General features: G+C 47.2%; 1 protein-coding gene across 1 annotated transcript in view; it reads left to right on the top strand.

Annotated features, from left to right (window-relative positions):
- The window catches only part of Xxylt1 (xyloside xylosyltransferase 1), a 139,787-nt gene that overhangs the window by 17,195 nt on the left and 106,302 nt on the right, over nt 1-16,290 (top strand). Inside the window, exon 2 of the mRNA XM_031363593.1 lies at nt 14,582-14,729. Coding sequence (XP_031219453.1) covers nt 14,582-14,729 — 148 coding nt within the window. The remainder of the gene's footprint in view (nt 1-14,581; nt 14,730-16,290) is intronic.

The following is a 16,290-nucleotide window of genomic DNA, read 5'->3' as shown; positions in this document are numbered from 1 at the left end:
GGCTATCTTGTTTCCCGAGAGTTCTCTAAAGTCCATGTCCTGTGGGTCTCTAAAGTCCATGTCCTGTGTTAGGGAAGCTGTGCTTGTCCCTGGCAGGCCTTCACAGGGCCTTGCTCTCCAGCTTGCCTTATCATCCTCTGAGCTCTATAGCAGGTACGTAAGCCTGCTATAGGTGCCCAAGCCTGGCCCACAGGTTTGTCAGTGGAAGAGGGACAAGCTTGAAGGTGTGGAATATGGCTCTGGAGCAGTTGAGATGTTGGGGAGGTGAGGTGCTGGTTATTTTAGGAGGCGACTCCTCCTTGTAAGGTATGGCTAACCAATGGCATGTGCAGTGGGCTTTGCTCCCTAGTCATTGGTGGGGCTGGTCACTGCCACCGAGTGCCAAGGCCAGAGTTCTGGGTCCCCATCATCTATGGGGCATGCCTGTGGGAGTGCTTGTTGGGAGCTCCTGGAAGGTGCAGAGTCCAACCTGGGCACTGTCCACCCTGTGGCCCATCTCTGCTTCCTAGGTAGAGCTTGTCCCTGGAATTACTGCGACATCTTGGAGTTTTTCTCTACCTGTCACAACTGAGAATCCAACCTGACTGGGGCCCTTGGACCCCAGCAAAGTGTAAATAGCCAAATGGTGGAGTAAGTTTTGTGACCAGTCATTGCCAAGGGCCTGAGGCTGCTTGGTTTAGTCCTTCTGGTCCTCCAGGCTCACAGAGTCTTGGCTTTGACCAGCAATGGCACTGTTCACTCTTAGGGCTCTCTCAGAGCTGGAAGACTTCTTTAAGCAAACAAATCAAAATGGTTTCTCTTGTCAAAGTTGAAAGCTCTTGCAGTTTGACCTCCTAGGTTCTACTGGTTTCCCCCTCCTCTGTGATGCCCGTGCAGCATCTGGACTGGATTCACACAATTCCAGAGGAGTTTGTTACACCCGGAAGGATGAGAGAACAGCTTGCTGGCCCGTGGCAATGCTCTGCTCTGAGGCTTGGAAAGGGCTGTGAGGATATGAGAGGGTGCCTAGAGAGAGGTGGGCAGTGGACCCCAAAAGCCTTCCTGACCTAAAAGTCATGTTCTCAGAAACCCTCCTCACTCTCCCATGCCCACCTTTGTCACTTGCTGGTGTAATTTTGGTGTGGCCAGGGTGGGGATGGGGTGAATCTCTCTATTCACTTCACTTATAGGACCTGTATGCCATGGTGTAGGGTCATGGCGATTCTGATCTCGTTGCCTGTTTCACACTTACTGTTCACCCTGTCACCTCTATTTTGTAAGCTGTTCTGTGAGTTTCTGACTTTTTGAGATAGGCTCTCAGGATGTGCTAGGCTTTGGATGAGAATTTCTCTCATAGGCTCAGTACATACAGGCTCTCTCAGCTCACCTTTGATCATTTTCTTGTCACTGAAGTTTGGAGCCCCAGGCAGGCAGAGCTCAGCTGTGATGTGGGAGACATGGTGCTGGTGACCATGTGCCCAGATGCTGAGGACAGTCCTGCTGTAGGCCCTAACATTTACTGTCTCTTTAAATATAGCTGTAGCTGAATCTTACCCTTGTGTCTCCCAGCCCCGCTCCCTTAGGATCTTCCTTGTCTTAGATGAGAAGTTGGGTGTCTTGTAAATCTGTTTATTTTTACTTTCATTTTCATTTCACATATACATATGTGGTATATGCTTATTGTGTGCTGGTCAGTTTTTATGTCAACAAGCTAGAAGAGTGTGTGGCTGGGAAGAGGGGATTTCAGTTGAGATAATAATGCCTCTACCCAATTGACTTGTAGGCAAGTCTGCGGGGACATTTTCTTGATTAACGTTGAAGGGAAAGGGCCTAGCCCATTGTGGGTGGTGCAAGTCCTGGGCGAGGGGTTCTGGTGTGTTTAAGAAAGGTAGCTGAGCCAGCAAGGGGAAGCAAGTCAGTAAACTGTGCTCCTCCATAGTCTCTGCTTTGGTTCCTGCCTTGAGCTCCTTGGACCATGGCTCTGATGTAGAAGTGGGAGTGACATTAACCCTTCTCATCCCAGGCTGCTTTTGGTCATGGCATTCATCACTACAATAGAGAGCAAAGTACGATGTTTTCTGTTATTAAGCAGTTGTAGAAATGTTCTTATATATCATTTCGATACTTCTGTTTTTCCTCAACATGATGGTGTTGAAATTCACTGCTGCTGTGGATACCTGTGGGTCTCATTGGTCATTACAACTGCTGTAGTGTTTTATTATGGGCAGACTGTGCTTTACACATTTCCCTCTAGATGATGGCCAGGTGGCTGGCTGTCGCTGCCTCACCGACCAGCGGAAATAAGGAGGCAACCACGAACTCTCCTCCAAGCAGTTTATTCAGGAACCTTGTACTTTTATTTCCCTTTTTACCTCTTTCTCTTTACTCCCTTCTCTCTTCTCTTCTCTCCCCAGCCCCCAGCACTCGCGGGTTAAATACTTTCCCTAGTCCCAATCAGCATCGGCAAATCACACAAGGCAAATCATAATAGGCTGTGGGAAATCATGCCAGCTTGCATCACAAATAGGAGGCACTCAGCTTTTCCAAATAAGGGCTTGTTTATCACAATGCTTTAGGGTGGCAGCTGCGGCTCTCCACAGTTCCCCCTTTTTGTTTAAACGCAACAGGCAAGAGTAGAGGTCTGATCTCCAGTAACCATGAGAAGGACATTGCAATGGCCCTACTACCTGGTGATAATATCTCTTGGCAAAATATCAAACCTGTCTTTGAGAACATGTACATCTAGTTTGTACTACAAACCAGGCTTAGTCAGTCACTCGGCACGTGCCTCTGTCTTAGGTGATTTATTTGCCAGAGCCCTAACTCGTAGAACCAAGTTGGTGCCATGCCCGCCTTATGCCTTTTTCCTGGAGGTGGGACCTGGGGTATCAACCCACATGCAATCAGACGTGCTCTCCAAGAGACCGCTAGAAGCTGATCTCTAGTGCAGTGCTTAGCCTCGCATCCTGAGCGTGAAGAAGAGCATAGTTAATCAAGCCTGTGGTGATTGCCCCGCCTCCAGGGCTGCAAATGCTTGCACTACCAAAGCAGCCTGTCATTGCTGCCAGACCTGCATAGATGCACCACAACGCCAATATACTGACAAGGACCAGTAAAGCACCCACGGTTCCAATACCCCCGCCCACTCTTTCAGATGTCAATTCACTAGCGAGGGACAGGTACCATAATGTCTCCCTTTAAGTGGGCATTAATACTGGATTGGGTATCCAAGGCACTTGCAACATTAGCTGATAAATTATTGAGTGCGCTGTCTGAACAGTGGATTAGCTACATCTCACAGTCAATAAGAATATCATTGTACACTCAGTCTTAACAACAAATTCTCAACTTAAAAGCTCTTATTTCTTGCACACTAGTTTAAGATGTAAATGGTTTATAACACAAGCCTCAACTTTTACCAATCACTATTACAAATATAAACACCAAAGCAAATTTTCTGAGACTAAGCTGTGTGTGTGAAGAAATACTCAAATACCTGACTAAATTCTAGTCACACAATGTTTCCAGTTTAAATTATCTATATACCAATCAAATTATTTTCAGTACAGGTTAATTATTATAAGAAGGTTGTTTTACAAAAGATAACATTGATTTTGTACCAAATAGGAACACATGAATTTAACTCAATAACAAATTATAAGGCTTTCTATAGCTATACAATTAAATCTGGCTATTTCTTTCCTATTTCAAATATTAACAACCCCCTCTAGCCCCAAAGCCCAGGGAACCGGGTAGACGACTCATCATAACTTCTTCAAGTTGAACGGGGGCGCAGATATAAGAAAGATGTGGGGAAGGAAAAACAGAATTCATTAGTTTTCTGATGTCTGTGTCTTGACTGGATCAGGCTGAAGTCCAGGACATCAGGAGTTCAGGCAGACCAGTTTAGCATGTCAGGACAAGGAAATTCACCAAGGCTGTATATTTCTGTAATACATAAATCTCAAGACAAATTTTCAGTATCATTAAGATATAATTTTTTTTTTTGTTTGATTCTCTGGAGTCTAGTTTTCTGGAAGGTGTAAATACTCCAATCATCTTTTCTCAAAAGCACAAAAACAAAACCCTTAATCATATTTTGCTAATGCTAAGAGTGCACCATTGGACGGGTGGGTTTGACCAGGGACCAGCAGGGAAGGCATCTCCCACTGGCTCAGTGACTACAGACAATCGTAGGTGCAAAACAGCCTCCTCCCAGCAACAGCCACAGCTGTTCCAAGTTTCCTTTTTAAGCTTGTTTACTCTAGGGGCAAAGATGCTAGCAGTTTAGCACTACTACCAGGTTTCGATAGAATTTGGATTATTTTTCTATTTACTTTTTATTTCCAAGGCAAACTAACTCTTTATTTGTCTCCATACTGCTCGTCACTTGTCTCTACTAATTTAAGTGACAGTGTTATAGGGGGGTGGTAAGGATACAGGCAGCCCTGGGCCTGTGGGCTCCACCCTAATAGTGGACTTCTCCATTTTCTGTATTAACTTCTCAAGTTCCTCTTCAGAGTCCGAGCCCCACTCATCAGTCTGATTTTTCTCAGACTTTGCTGACCTCTCTTCCTCCAGCTGTTCTAACGCTTCCTGTTCCTTTTCTACTGCTTTAGAACACACTTTCTTTGAGAAGACTTTAACCCAAGCCAGAACTAGCAGTAGGCGAAATAGCTCCTTAAGAGCAACAAACATGAGATAAAATTGCGAGTTCCCCATACTATCACTTTTGATTTGTCTTTAATGGGACCTTATCGCTCCAACCCGGAGACCTTATTGCCTCTTTACTGAGGTCCTTATTTGCCCTTAACGGGTCTTTATCGCTCTAACCTGGAGACCTTATTGCCTCTTTACTGAGGTCCTTATTTGCCCTTTCGTCCCACCTTACCTGGGAACTTACCAGTCGACTGCCCTGTCTGCAAGGAGTTCTGAGGTGTAGAAGATGTCCCCATACAGGCCACCATTTGTCGCCGCCTCACTGACCAGCGGAAATAAGGAGGTAACCACGAACTCTTCTCCAAGCAGTTTATTCAGGAACTTTTATTTCCCTTTCTACCTCTTTTCTCTTTACTCCCTTCTCTTTCTTCTCCTTCTTCTCCCCCCAGCCCCCAGCACTCGCGGGTTAAATACTTTCCCTAGTCCCAATCAGCATCTGCTACGTGGCAAGTCATAATAGGCTGTGGGAAATCATGCCAGCTTTCATCACAAACTGGAGACACTCAGCTTTTCCAAATAAGGGCTTGTTTATCATAATGCTTTAGGGTGGCAGCTGTGGCTCTCCACAGCTGTCACCTTGCCACCCCAAACCTTACTCAGTGTATGTAGGAGGCAGCTGTTCGTGACGGCTGGCGGGTTTGGGAGTAGAAACTTTGTGTAATTTTCTCCAGTTCTCAGTGTTTGGGAAGGGTGCCTGGGCCTGGCTTTGGCTCCTCCTGTGACTTTGCCTTGCAGCCTGTACTTCTGCTCACCTCGCTGGGTCTAGTTTCCTGTCTGAATCCAGAGGGTGGTGTTAAATCAAGGGCTTCCCCTCTAAGGTGGTGTTAGATCACAGGCCTCCCCTTTAAAGATGCTAGTTAAGTTAAGCAGCCTGACCCTATAACCTGAAGAAATCAGGCCGTGCCTCTGTGCTGTCAACTTAACACAAGCTGGAAAGAGAATTGCCTCCCTCAGATGGACCTGTAGGCAATTCTGTGGGACATTTTCTTGACTAGTGGTTGATGTGGGAGGGCCCAGCCTTCTGTGGGAGGTGCCACTCCTGGGCAGGTGGTCCTGAGTTATTTAAGAAGGCAGGTGAGCAAGTCATGGTGAGCAAGTCATGATGAGCAAGCCAGTAAGCTGTCCTCTTCCATAGTCTCTGCTTCAGTTCCTGCCTGGACTTCCTGCCCTGGCTTCCCTTCAGGATGGACTGTGAGCTGTGAGATGAAATAAACCGTTTCCCCCTGACTGCTTTGGGTCATGGTGTTTATCACAAGAACAGGAACAGGAAATCAGACTAGCACAGGTCCCCTGCACTTATGGAACTGTTCGTGTTCTGGCTTCATAGCTGTTGAGCTAAGCCAGTTGCTGGCTCCTTGGTGCTCCGTGTCACATAGGCTGTCCTGACTAATACATGATTCAGAACTTCTTGTCACCCCAGAAACAATATAAAAGTCAGATATTTCCTTCGGAGAGTTCCTCGGAAGCTTCTTCTCCCTGTGCCATCCTGTTCAACATGACTGTCACACGACCGCTATCCCTCTTCATGAAGTCCCCTTAGGTCTTAAAGGAAAACCTTCTTTCCTTGAAGGCTCTACCATATTGTCCTGATGTAATGGACTGGCTTTTTGTCTTTGAATACTTTCCTATCTTGAGGCCTGATGATAGCGTCCCTGATCACAAGGCCTCTTTCCTAGGGAAGCTCGCTTCTGAAGGGTAACATCATGCCAAGGTCCCTGATGAGCTAACCATAGAGCTCTTGGTTTTTCCTTAACAAATGGCTTGCGTGGCATTCTGTGTACATGTTGCTTCTTTTGATTTTGCTGTTACATTTAGCCATGGCTTCTAGGAATGAACCTTCGGAAGCTAGCTGGTCTTGGGGGAACCTGGCTTGACAGAGGAAGTATCTAGGGCTCTCCATGACCTGTTGTCTCCTCCCTAAGCTATAAAGCACTTGTGCTCAGCTAACTGGTCTGCTTTCCTGTAGCTTGAGAGATGTGCTCAGAGTCCTGTGTCATTAGGTGAATTCAGGTTTATAACAATGGAGGGAAGCCTGGGGCTGCAACCAGCCCTTGAGACAAAGGATCAGTGTGCAGCTATGCCCGCTGTGAGCTATTTTTCTGCTCTCTAAAACTCAACAGCCCATATTACCATGGACTCATTGTGTGCCAGATACTGTCAAGAAGCTTGGGTTCCTCAGAGAAGGGAAGAGGCAAACAAAGACAGTGGCCTGCACTAGTGGAGCTTACATTCTGTGCAGGAGATCTAATGAGCTACTGAAGCTGTCCACATTGTTGTCTGAGAGGTGTGGAGAAGGTAGGGGCTCTAAAGGGTTAGTTTTTACTTTATGACTGTTCCAGGAAAGGCAGATGAGTGAGCTGTACAGTGTGCTGGCAGGTCAGGAACTGATGCAGGAGGAAGAATAAGGAGCGAGGAGGCCTTTCGACTACTAAGCAGGCAGAGGAGCCTCCCTGAGAGGTAGTACTGAGCACCTCACAGCTAGGTGCAGGGTGCTAGCACCATCAGCAGCTTACACCTGCTCCTCACAGGAAATTGTTTCTGGACCTCTTTGACACCTTGCTCATTGACTTTGGGTACTCTAACACTTGCCAATTGCCTTCCTGCAGGGGGATTTCTGGAGCTGAGTTTGTCTGTGCATGGCATCAAGCAGAGAGGCTTAGCTGCCACTTCCTTCTCAAGGTGACTGGGGTCCCCGTACAATACCCTCAGCCTCATTCCAGATCCTGATTTTGACTCCCTGGGGTCAGTGCACACATTTATAGGCTAGCTAGGCCCCCTTGTGAGAGCCTGTGCCTACTGAAGCTGAAGACTCCCTGGGACAGCAGATAGTTGAAGCTGGCAGGCTTGTTGGAGGCATAGGTCCCCTGGTGCTGTTTTTGCCTTCCATAATGCACTCTCCCTGAGGCCCTTCTCATTTGGGTTGTATTCTCCTTACCTCTCTCAAAAAGGTTTCTGAATTTGAGGATAAAACCTAAATGGTGATAAAAGCTAAAATGTTGGGACTCTTCTAGGAATACCTGAGAGTGACAGATGGTCCAGTGTGAGTGGAAGTGGGTGGAGGGGGCGGGCAGGGGTGCTGTCCTGATGGACACAGTGAGAATCAGGGACAGGGCTCTCCCTTCTGAACTTCGAGTGAAGCGGGCCATGAGGATGGCTCTTTGAAATAAATGCCTTTAGGAATTAGATGGGTAGACTCTGGTTCCTCTCTAGCTGCTTGCACTTCTGTCAGGCTGAGTTCCATTCATGAAGGACATGTTGCAAATGTGGTAAAAGTCACATGGCACAGTGCTGTGTTTCTTTTCTCACTTTTACCTTTTCCATTTAAAACTAACAAAGGCAGAGCTTTATTCTCTTATCCCAAATGGTCTTTCTTTCCAAAGTTAAAGTTATTGGAGAGGATAGCATGCACCAGGCATGACTTGTGCTGTTGTGGGGACTCATTAAAGATTAAAAACTGAGATGAGTGATCTCTTGTCCTCTTCGTCTGTCACTCGAAGATCTGTCTCTCCCTGGTCTAGGAAGAGTTCATTTAAGGATGCACCTCTGACACGACTTCAGAAGTAACCGTTAAGAACCAGGCACAGTTGCTGTGAAGCAGCTCCCAGGTTAGATGTGAGATTTGTAACACCCTAACCAGAAGGCTAAAGGTGAAAGAAGGACTGTGTTCCTGCAGGTTTAGAATAAGTCCTGTGAACTACAAAGTTCCGTCTCTAGGTACTTTCAGGGCCAGAGGGAATCCTGGACTATTTCTTGGGTTCTCCTGGGAGCAGGTCCTGTAGGCTCCCTTCTGGACTGGTGTGGTTTCCACCCACTTTGCCCATCTTCCCCTAATTTCAGCAGATCTCAGCAGTTGCTGAGTCCCATGGCCTTGGTGCTCCTGCTGACAGGTGCACACGCAACAGTGAAGAGTGGACAGACAATGTCCTGCCTTCACTGTACCTCACAGCCCGGCCAGGAGCTGGGGACGGGCAGAGAATAACTAAAGTGTGCTCTGTCAGCTGGTGATAGGCGTTACAGACAACACTGAAGTTGCTAATGCAGTGGCCAGAGCAGATTATATGCATGTGTTCATCAGATGCTGATTGCTCTGCCCACATAGCTTCTTACAATCCAGATCTGGTGTCTGGATTTGCTTATTCCAAATATCTCCTGTTTCAAGTTTGTGTAAATAGTGCTTACCATTTATTCTCTGCCTGGTCAATAAAAGCTGATCCACCAATGGCTGGGCAAATAAGAGAATAGGGTGGGACTTCTGCCAGCCAGGTGAGGAGAATAGACAGAAGAGTCAGGGGAGATTCAGTCATGAGGAAGTGAGAAGAGACAGCATAGGAAAGTACGTCTAAAGCCCAGAGAGCCAAACCAATTCTAAAATGCAAGTATCTTGGGACTTTGGCAGGAAGGTTCAGAAGATTAAAATAGATCAATGACTGCTCAGGTACTATGCTTGACTAAATAAATCTATCCCATTCATTTGGGAGCTAGCTGGGAGTAGAGAAAAATGAGACTTTTTAAAACACCATCACAGAGTCCCCCTTTCAGGCAGTCTTTCACACTATATAGATTAACACTTTTCCAAACCACAAGCTACTGTGGCAGAACTACCCACAGCTGGGAGGGAGATGCCAGGGAGCGGCTAAATCTCAGGTGAGAGTTTAGGGACCTCCCCACCCCCTACTTCTATAAGGGAATGTCAACAAACCTGACCTTGAGGGCAGCTTGCAAGTAGGCACAGCTGTGTCCAGTGGAGATGGTAATTATGCTGGGGGTGGACAGACAAACAGCAGCATTCTACACTAAGAAGGGCAGGTCCTCCATTATTATCCTGGCCTGGGAACACTCTTCACAACAAATGGGAGGATAAGTACAACAAAATGAGTTGTTCTGAGGGTTGTAGGTGAGGAGGAGGTAGGCTCCAACATGGGCTGGTATCCACGAGAGACTAGCCAGTTTCACAAATACACCAATAACCTGTGAGAACTCAGTAATCAATTCCAACAAGAGCTGCAGGAAAAATGGTTCCTGGAGAAAAAAACAAAAAAACAAACAAACAAAAAAGCTTATCAACCTACATGACGAACGTGATGCCTATTTCTATGCAGGAAAGACAAATGTGCTAACAAACTTTCAACTCTACAGACATGACAAGCTGCAGAGTTTTTGCATTGACTATCTCTTCTAGATCTTTCTTTCCATTTAGGTTGGTACCTAAAGCACATGGTGCTAAGATCTCACTTCTCACCACAAACTGTATCTAAGAGCCCCAGCCCAGTAACACAGATGCATCACACACATTTACTTCACCTTGAAGGTTTGACACTGAACCCAGACTCACGGATTTGACTAGATTGGTGGTCAGTAACCCCAGAGGTCCTCCATATAAGCAGCTAGGCTCTGGGCTATGCCTGGCAAAGCTAAGCATGCAGGATGGCATCTGTAATTTCTTTCAGTTCAGCTAGGACGCTAAAGGGCCAGGTGTCTCTGATATCTGGAGCTATCTCATGTCTGGTGATTTTGCATGGAAAAGCATTCTAGCTGTACTGAAAGTGGCAATGATACTGTCTGTATGTCTCAGGCACCACTGTGTCCCTTACCTGAGGTGGGTGAAAGTTGCCTTGGGTACTTGGCACCTAGAGCATCGTGCCAGGACTGTGCTTTACTAATGATACCTATGTCTCTTGAGTCTCTGGAGGCATTGATCTCGTCACTGGAGGGATTCCAGCCCAGACTTGGTAATGATGTGGGATTTCGTTGGTTAGTTTTTTGTTGTTGTTTTGTTTTCTATCAACTTAGCACAAACCTATACATACCTGGTAAGAATGAATCTCAACTGAGGAATTGGCTCCATCCAATTGGCTGGTGGCCATGTCTGTGGAAGTATTTTCTTGATTGGTAGTTGATAGAGGAGGTTCTAGCCCACTATGGAAGGTACCTAAGGGCCTGTGGACCTGGGCTTTATAAGAGATGCGGCTGAGCAGCCCATGTCAAGCAGGCCAGAAACGATTGTTCCTCCATGGTTGCTGCTTCAGGCTCCTGTCTTGGTTTCCCTTGATGATGGACTGTAACCTGTGAGATGAAGTAAACCCTTTCCTCCCCACATTGCTTTTGGTCATGTGTCATGGCAGCAATAAGCAAACTAGAGCAGGGATGTTTGTTTGTCCCATTGGTGGACAGCTCTGTTGATCATGGTGGGCTTGTTGGCTGAGTCTGGATGTTGCTGCAGCATCCTCCCATACTGGATATGAACCCTGTGGACAGTGGGGATATATTTGTCGTCCCTGCAGGAAATGGGTGGTTGTAGGCTCAGGGTGGTTCTCTCTTGTGCTTGAGGTTGGCCTCCCCGCACCCTGCCCCTGGCCGGCCGGCCCTGCTGCCTGCAGCTGTGGGAGCTGCTGCTCCTCTGCCAGCCTCAGGGTTTTCTGGAAACCATGTCTCCCTGTGCCCAGAGCCAGCTCATTACCTGCCTCCTTGGCTCTAGGAGCGTGGCCATGTCTTGTTCCCAGCGGGCTTGTCATTTGACAAATGAGTTTTCCTCACTTCCAGCTAAGGGTTTGGGGGCGGGGGAAGGGCGCATGCCTTAGCTCCTCAGAGAGTGTTTCCAGGATCTGTAGCCTGACTTTTTAGCCTCTCTGTGCCAGAGAGAGTGTCTACTCCTGACTGCACAGAATCAGCTGGGATTGGTTGTGCAGTTTCCAAGGCTGGAAGTGTAAAGAATATGCTGTGCATGGTAAGATGAAGCCAGATGCCCACCTTCCCCTGAGAACCATCCATTTTAGTTGTCTTCCTAGAGCCCCTTATGGTAAACAGAGTGCCCTCCATACATACTTTATTTTGAACAACAAACTCGTTGAAGACACTTAGAATATGAATACTTTGTCTTTACTGAATTTAGACTTTTAAAATAAAAGGAGGCAAATGGACTTACAGATTTAGTTAATATTCCTGATAGACTGTATAATTATTGGTATGAAATACTGTTATGAACAAATCCTTTAAGTATCGCTGGTAAGAGAAAATTAGTGAGTGCTTACAAATGTTTGATTAAAAGCTTATTAGAAAACTAGCTGTCTTGCTGTATGCTTGGTAAGTCATTGGGGGAAGGGCACTTCCAGTAGCTTCTTCATGAGCTCAGAATGGGCTCTGTCCTGCATATGAGAGATGGCACACTCTGGTGACTCAGTCAGTGTGAAGGGTTTGAGGCAGAAGATCTTAGGTTGAATGTAGGTAATGCTTTATAAGTAGTAAGTTTTGAAGTTTTAAGATGTGGTGCCAGTGGTGCCCTGATGTTTATGGTCTACATCCCTGTAAATCACACTTTTGCATTGACATAAATCACTGTTCTAGCCCGCTCACTGGCTGGCTGCCTCAGTAACCAGCTACTTTACAGTCCTGGGTTCCTAGGTTCTGGGGCAGTTCTTCTGTAGCTCTTGAGGTGGGGCTCTGCAGCCCTCAGCCAGGCTGGAGCATGCTGTCCAGGCTTGATGATGCTGGAGGGGGATCACAGTCTGCAGACCGACGACTTCCTGCTCGGGAGACTGGGCATTTTGATTCACACTTGGGTGTCTGTGGCTTGCTTCCTGCTGTCTGTGTATATCCTTGGGATATATTCATTTTTCTTTAAGTAGATTCATTACCTGAAATATTCACTGGAACTGGCTAAACAGTACAGCTCTTGGAACAGATGTCCTGATAATCCATTTGTCCTCAATAAATCTATTAATGCTGACTGGATATAGTTGTTGCTGGGGAAGCTTAGGTGATTATGAGTCTGGGGGTAGAGTAAACTGGCTGCTGACAGGACTTTGCTTCTCTGGGCTTGGCTGTGGCTGAGGCCTCATGCATATCTCACCCACCTCACACACATTCACACTTGAGCATGCACACACACTAGTGTACACACACACACACACACACACACACACACACACACACACCTTCCCTTTCTTTAATGAACGTGGAGACACCTGGCTCTTGAGAGCCCTCCTGTGCTTTTAGTGCCTTGTCTATTTCAGCCCCTGGTGATAGTTTGGAGGTGTGATGCGGCTGTGCTGGGAAGGCTGTCACATGGGTGATGCTTGATCTGTGAGGAGAGAGACTGAGGGGGCCAGGACACAGGCATGGACAGGATGTGAGACTAAGGAATGAGAGCAGCTTAGCAGCCCCTGAGCTGGGTGCATGTCCTCAATCACCTCAGTGTTACCATAGGGTGAGTGTTGTCATTCCTGTGCCACCCACGAAGGGACTCAGGCTCTTGCCCAGAGTGTTGTTCCTTCAGGTTACAAACCTGTGTCCATGGCCTGGCATGGATGTAGCCAGCTGTTACAGGACAGGGGAGAGTTATAGCTGCCAGTGAAGCCCCATGTGAGATGGGGTGCAGGAGAGGCCTGGAGGATCATGGGATGTGTTGTGAGAGCTGCAAGGAAGGGTGGGAGAGGGAGTTCCACACATGAGAAGAGCAAGTAGAGGCTTCAAGGATACCAGTCGTAAAGGGGCTGCCGATGGGGCAGGATGAGGGGGAGGGTTTTCCTGTCATGAAGGCAGGTGGGGAGGGAACTTAGAGCCACTCGTGCAGAACTTGCTGGGAGGTTTGGACCTGAGGGCAGTGAGCTTCAGAGGTTTTGAAGCTAAGAAGAAAAATATAAATCTGTGTGTTTGGAAAATGACTGTGAGAGGATGAGGTTTCCTGTGAGGGGAAGCACAGGGCAGGGCCAGAAGCTACAAGGTGTGGGAGAAGAGACACAATTTAAGATTGGTGTCGAGAAATAACAAGCCACAGAAAGAAAAGGCCAGAGAAAAAGAATGGCTGGGAGAGGGATGAAGGAACGCAGCAGCACGAGAGCGAAAGGTCAGGAAACAGCAAAGCTTCTATGGGCAGGCGTGGCCTAAAACTGCAGGAAGCCACTGGGCAGTGATGGCGCATGCTTTTAATCCCAGTACTTGGGAGGCAGAGGCAGGTGGATTTCTGAGTTTGAGGCCAGCCTGGTCTACAGAGTGAGTTCCAGGACAGACAAGGCTATACAGAGAAACTGCGTCTCAAAAAAACAAAACAAAACAAAACAAAAAGCCGCAGGAAGCTGACTTTGGGAGAAAAAGAACTCAAGTGGTAAAGACATCGGGTTTCCTGCTGTTTTGAGACAGGGTTCTATTCCATAACTGGCCTGGCCTGGCCTGGAACCCACTTTGTAACTCAGGTTGAACTTGAACTTAGAGTAATCTTTCTGCCTCAGGCTCCTGAGTGTTAGAACTCACAGGAATGAGCTACCATTCCTGGTTAAACTAAGCTCAGTAATGTTTTAGAAATCGAAAGAGACTGAGGACAGAAATAAACATGAACTAAAAGAAATATGGTTTGGAGAGAAATATGAATATTAGAAATCTAGAGCAAAAGCAGAAAAACAGAAGCCACTGGCCAGGGAACCAGTGGTGTAGAGCTGGGCACAATGACCACAGGCTCTGGAAGTCCAGGGAGTGTGGTCACATGGGAAGTGTGGGCAGAGTCATGGATGACGAGAAGGTAAGTGGAGTGTGGAGTGGAGCTCACCTCCTTGAGAATGTCTTGGGCGGTGCCTACACCTGACCTGTCTCCTGCTGGCATGGGAGCCAGGTTTCTTGTCATGAAGTTTGAAACTAAAAAGTGACCCAAGTGCTGGGCCCACTCCTTTCTCTCCTTCCACATGTCCACTGCCCGGTCCCTAGCAGTGTCCTTGCCAGCCTGCCTCCGCTCCTTAGTGCCCCTTCCCACTTCCTTTGCCCTCCGTCACTCCCGACATCCTTTTAGCTCCACCCTGTCTGTTTCTGTCTCCTGGGCTCAAGCGTGTGTCAGGTGTCTGGAACCTGGAGAGAGATGACTGGCTGACTTTTGGGGTTTTCCTGCTTCCCACTACAGGTCATCTTCCATGATGTTGCTGTGCTGACAGACAAGCTCTTCCCCGTTGTGGAGGCCATGCAGAAGTACTTCAGTGCTGGCTCAGGGACCTACTACAGCGACTCCATCTTCTTCCTCTCAGTTGCCATGCACCAGATCATGCCCAAAGGTAACCAGGATGACCACGAGCAATGCCCTGGGGTGTCAGGCTCTATATACACTTTCGGGCTCAGTATGGCTGACCCCTATTTCTGAGGGAGGCAGGGGCAAGGGGCTTCCAAAGAGCCAGGTACAGCTTTGTCCCCTTACTTGATCTCCTAGTCCTGTGAACGGCACACAACATAAGACTTTGTCTTCTTCTTATGGCTTATCTAGTCACTCAAGAGACAGAGCTAGACTTCAAAGTCATGGCTATCTGGTTTAGAACCCTGCCTTTCCAGATAGCTTTCTGTCCCTTCAGGTGAGCTAGATGAGAGCTTTCTGGGAATGCCCAGTACGAATGTGCTCGTGTTCCCTTAGAGTCCAAGGTCACATGCTGGCCCCTGCTCTGCTGCCAACTGTGTACATGGCTCTGACTAAGGTGACATAGGCTGTCCAGGACCTACAGGAAGTGGAAGGAGCTCCTCTAACCCAAATACTCAGGGCTTTCGTGGGATCTTCATCCAAATGCTACTGTGATCCAGAGATTTATTCGTGAATATACCTAAGATCTACTTACTAAGAACAGTCACTAGGAGTTACTAAATCTCTGTGGTCATAAAGCAAGCAAGCGGTGTTGTGCTTCCTGAGGCATCGGGGCTGTGTTCTGCCAGGAAGTCTGGATGCTGCTTGAGACAGTGGTCAGATTGCCACTTTCCAGTCCAGCTGAGCAGGTGGTTTGGGATGCCTGCGAGCTTTGAAGGGACACTGTTTTCGGACATCACAGGTGCTGTCCTGAGTTGTTCTTCACTGCACTTGAGTCACACCCTTCTCCTCTTTTTTCATTTTAAAAGATTCATAAAATATCTGAGAACAATAATAAAATAGGAAAAGTTATGTTCTTGCACCACATAAGATCAGCATCGCTAATTACTGCTATCTTCTACTATTTCTCTGACATGCATTTTAAAGATTTGGGCAAGGCAGGAGTTACACTTCGCATTCAGAGTCTTCTGAGTCTTCCTGTATGTCAGGATATGACACTGACTTCATGTTAATTCAGAGAACACGCAGCAAGCGATGGTATCAGCAAAGCCTTTAATGTCTCGCCTTCCCGTGCTGTGTGTAATTACAGGCTTGGAGGGTTTCCCAAGTGCCGGTTAACTAGATGAAGCTTGGCTCACTTTACCATTAATCCCTGTCCTGGGCTGGCTCAGTACATCCTGTTGGCTTTTTAATGTTTATTTTTTTCAAAGATTTATTTATTTTATATATATGAGTACACTGTAGCTGTCTTCAGACACACCAGAAGAAGGCATCGAATCCCATTACAGATGGTTGTGAGCCACCATGTGCTGGGAATTGAACTCAGGACCTCTGGAAGAGCAATCAGTGCTCTTAGCCGCTGAGCCGTCTCTCCAGCGGCTTTTTAATATTGTAAATTAGACTACGGTGGATGTCCACGTGCAGAAAGATTATCTTCTTCTTTAGGATTGTTTCACATGACGTCTTCCCAAGGGTGGAATTACCAAGCTATCTTAGTCAGGGTTTCTATTCCTGCACAACATCATGACCAAGAAGCAAGTTGGGAA

Source organism: Mastomys coucha, unplaced genomic scaffold, assembly GCF_008632895.1.
Source record: "Mastomys coucha isolate ucsf_1 unplaced genomic scaffold, UCSF_Mcou_1 pScaffold12, whole genome shotgun sequence".
NCBI classification, from domain to species: Eukaryota; Metazoa; Chordata; class Mammalia; order Rodentia; family Muridae; genus Mastomys; species Mastomys coucha.
The sequence above is the reverse complement of the archived record's forward strand: the minus strand, read 5'-3'. Positions and strand labels throughout refer to the sequence as shown.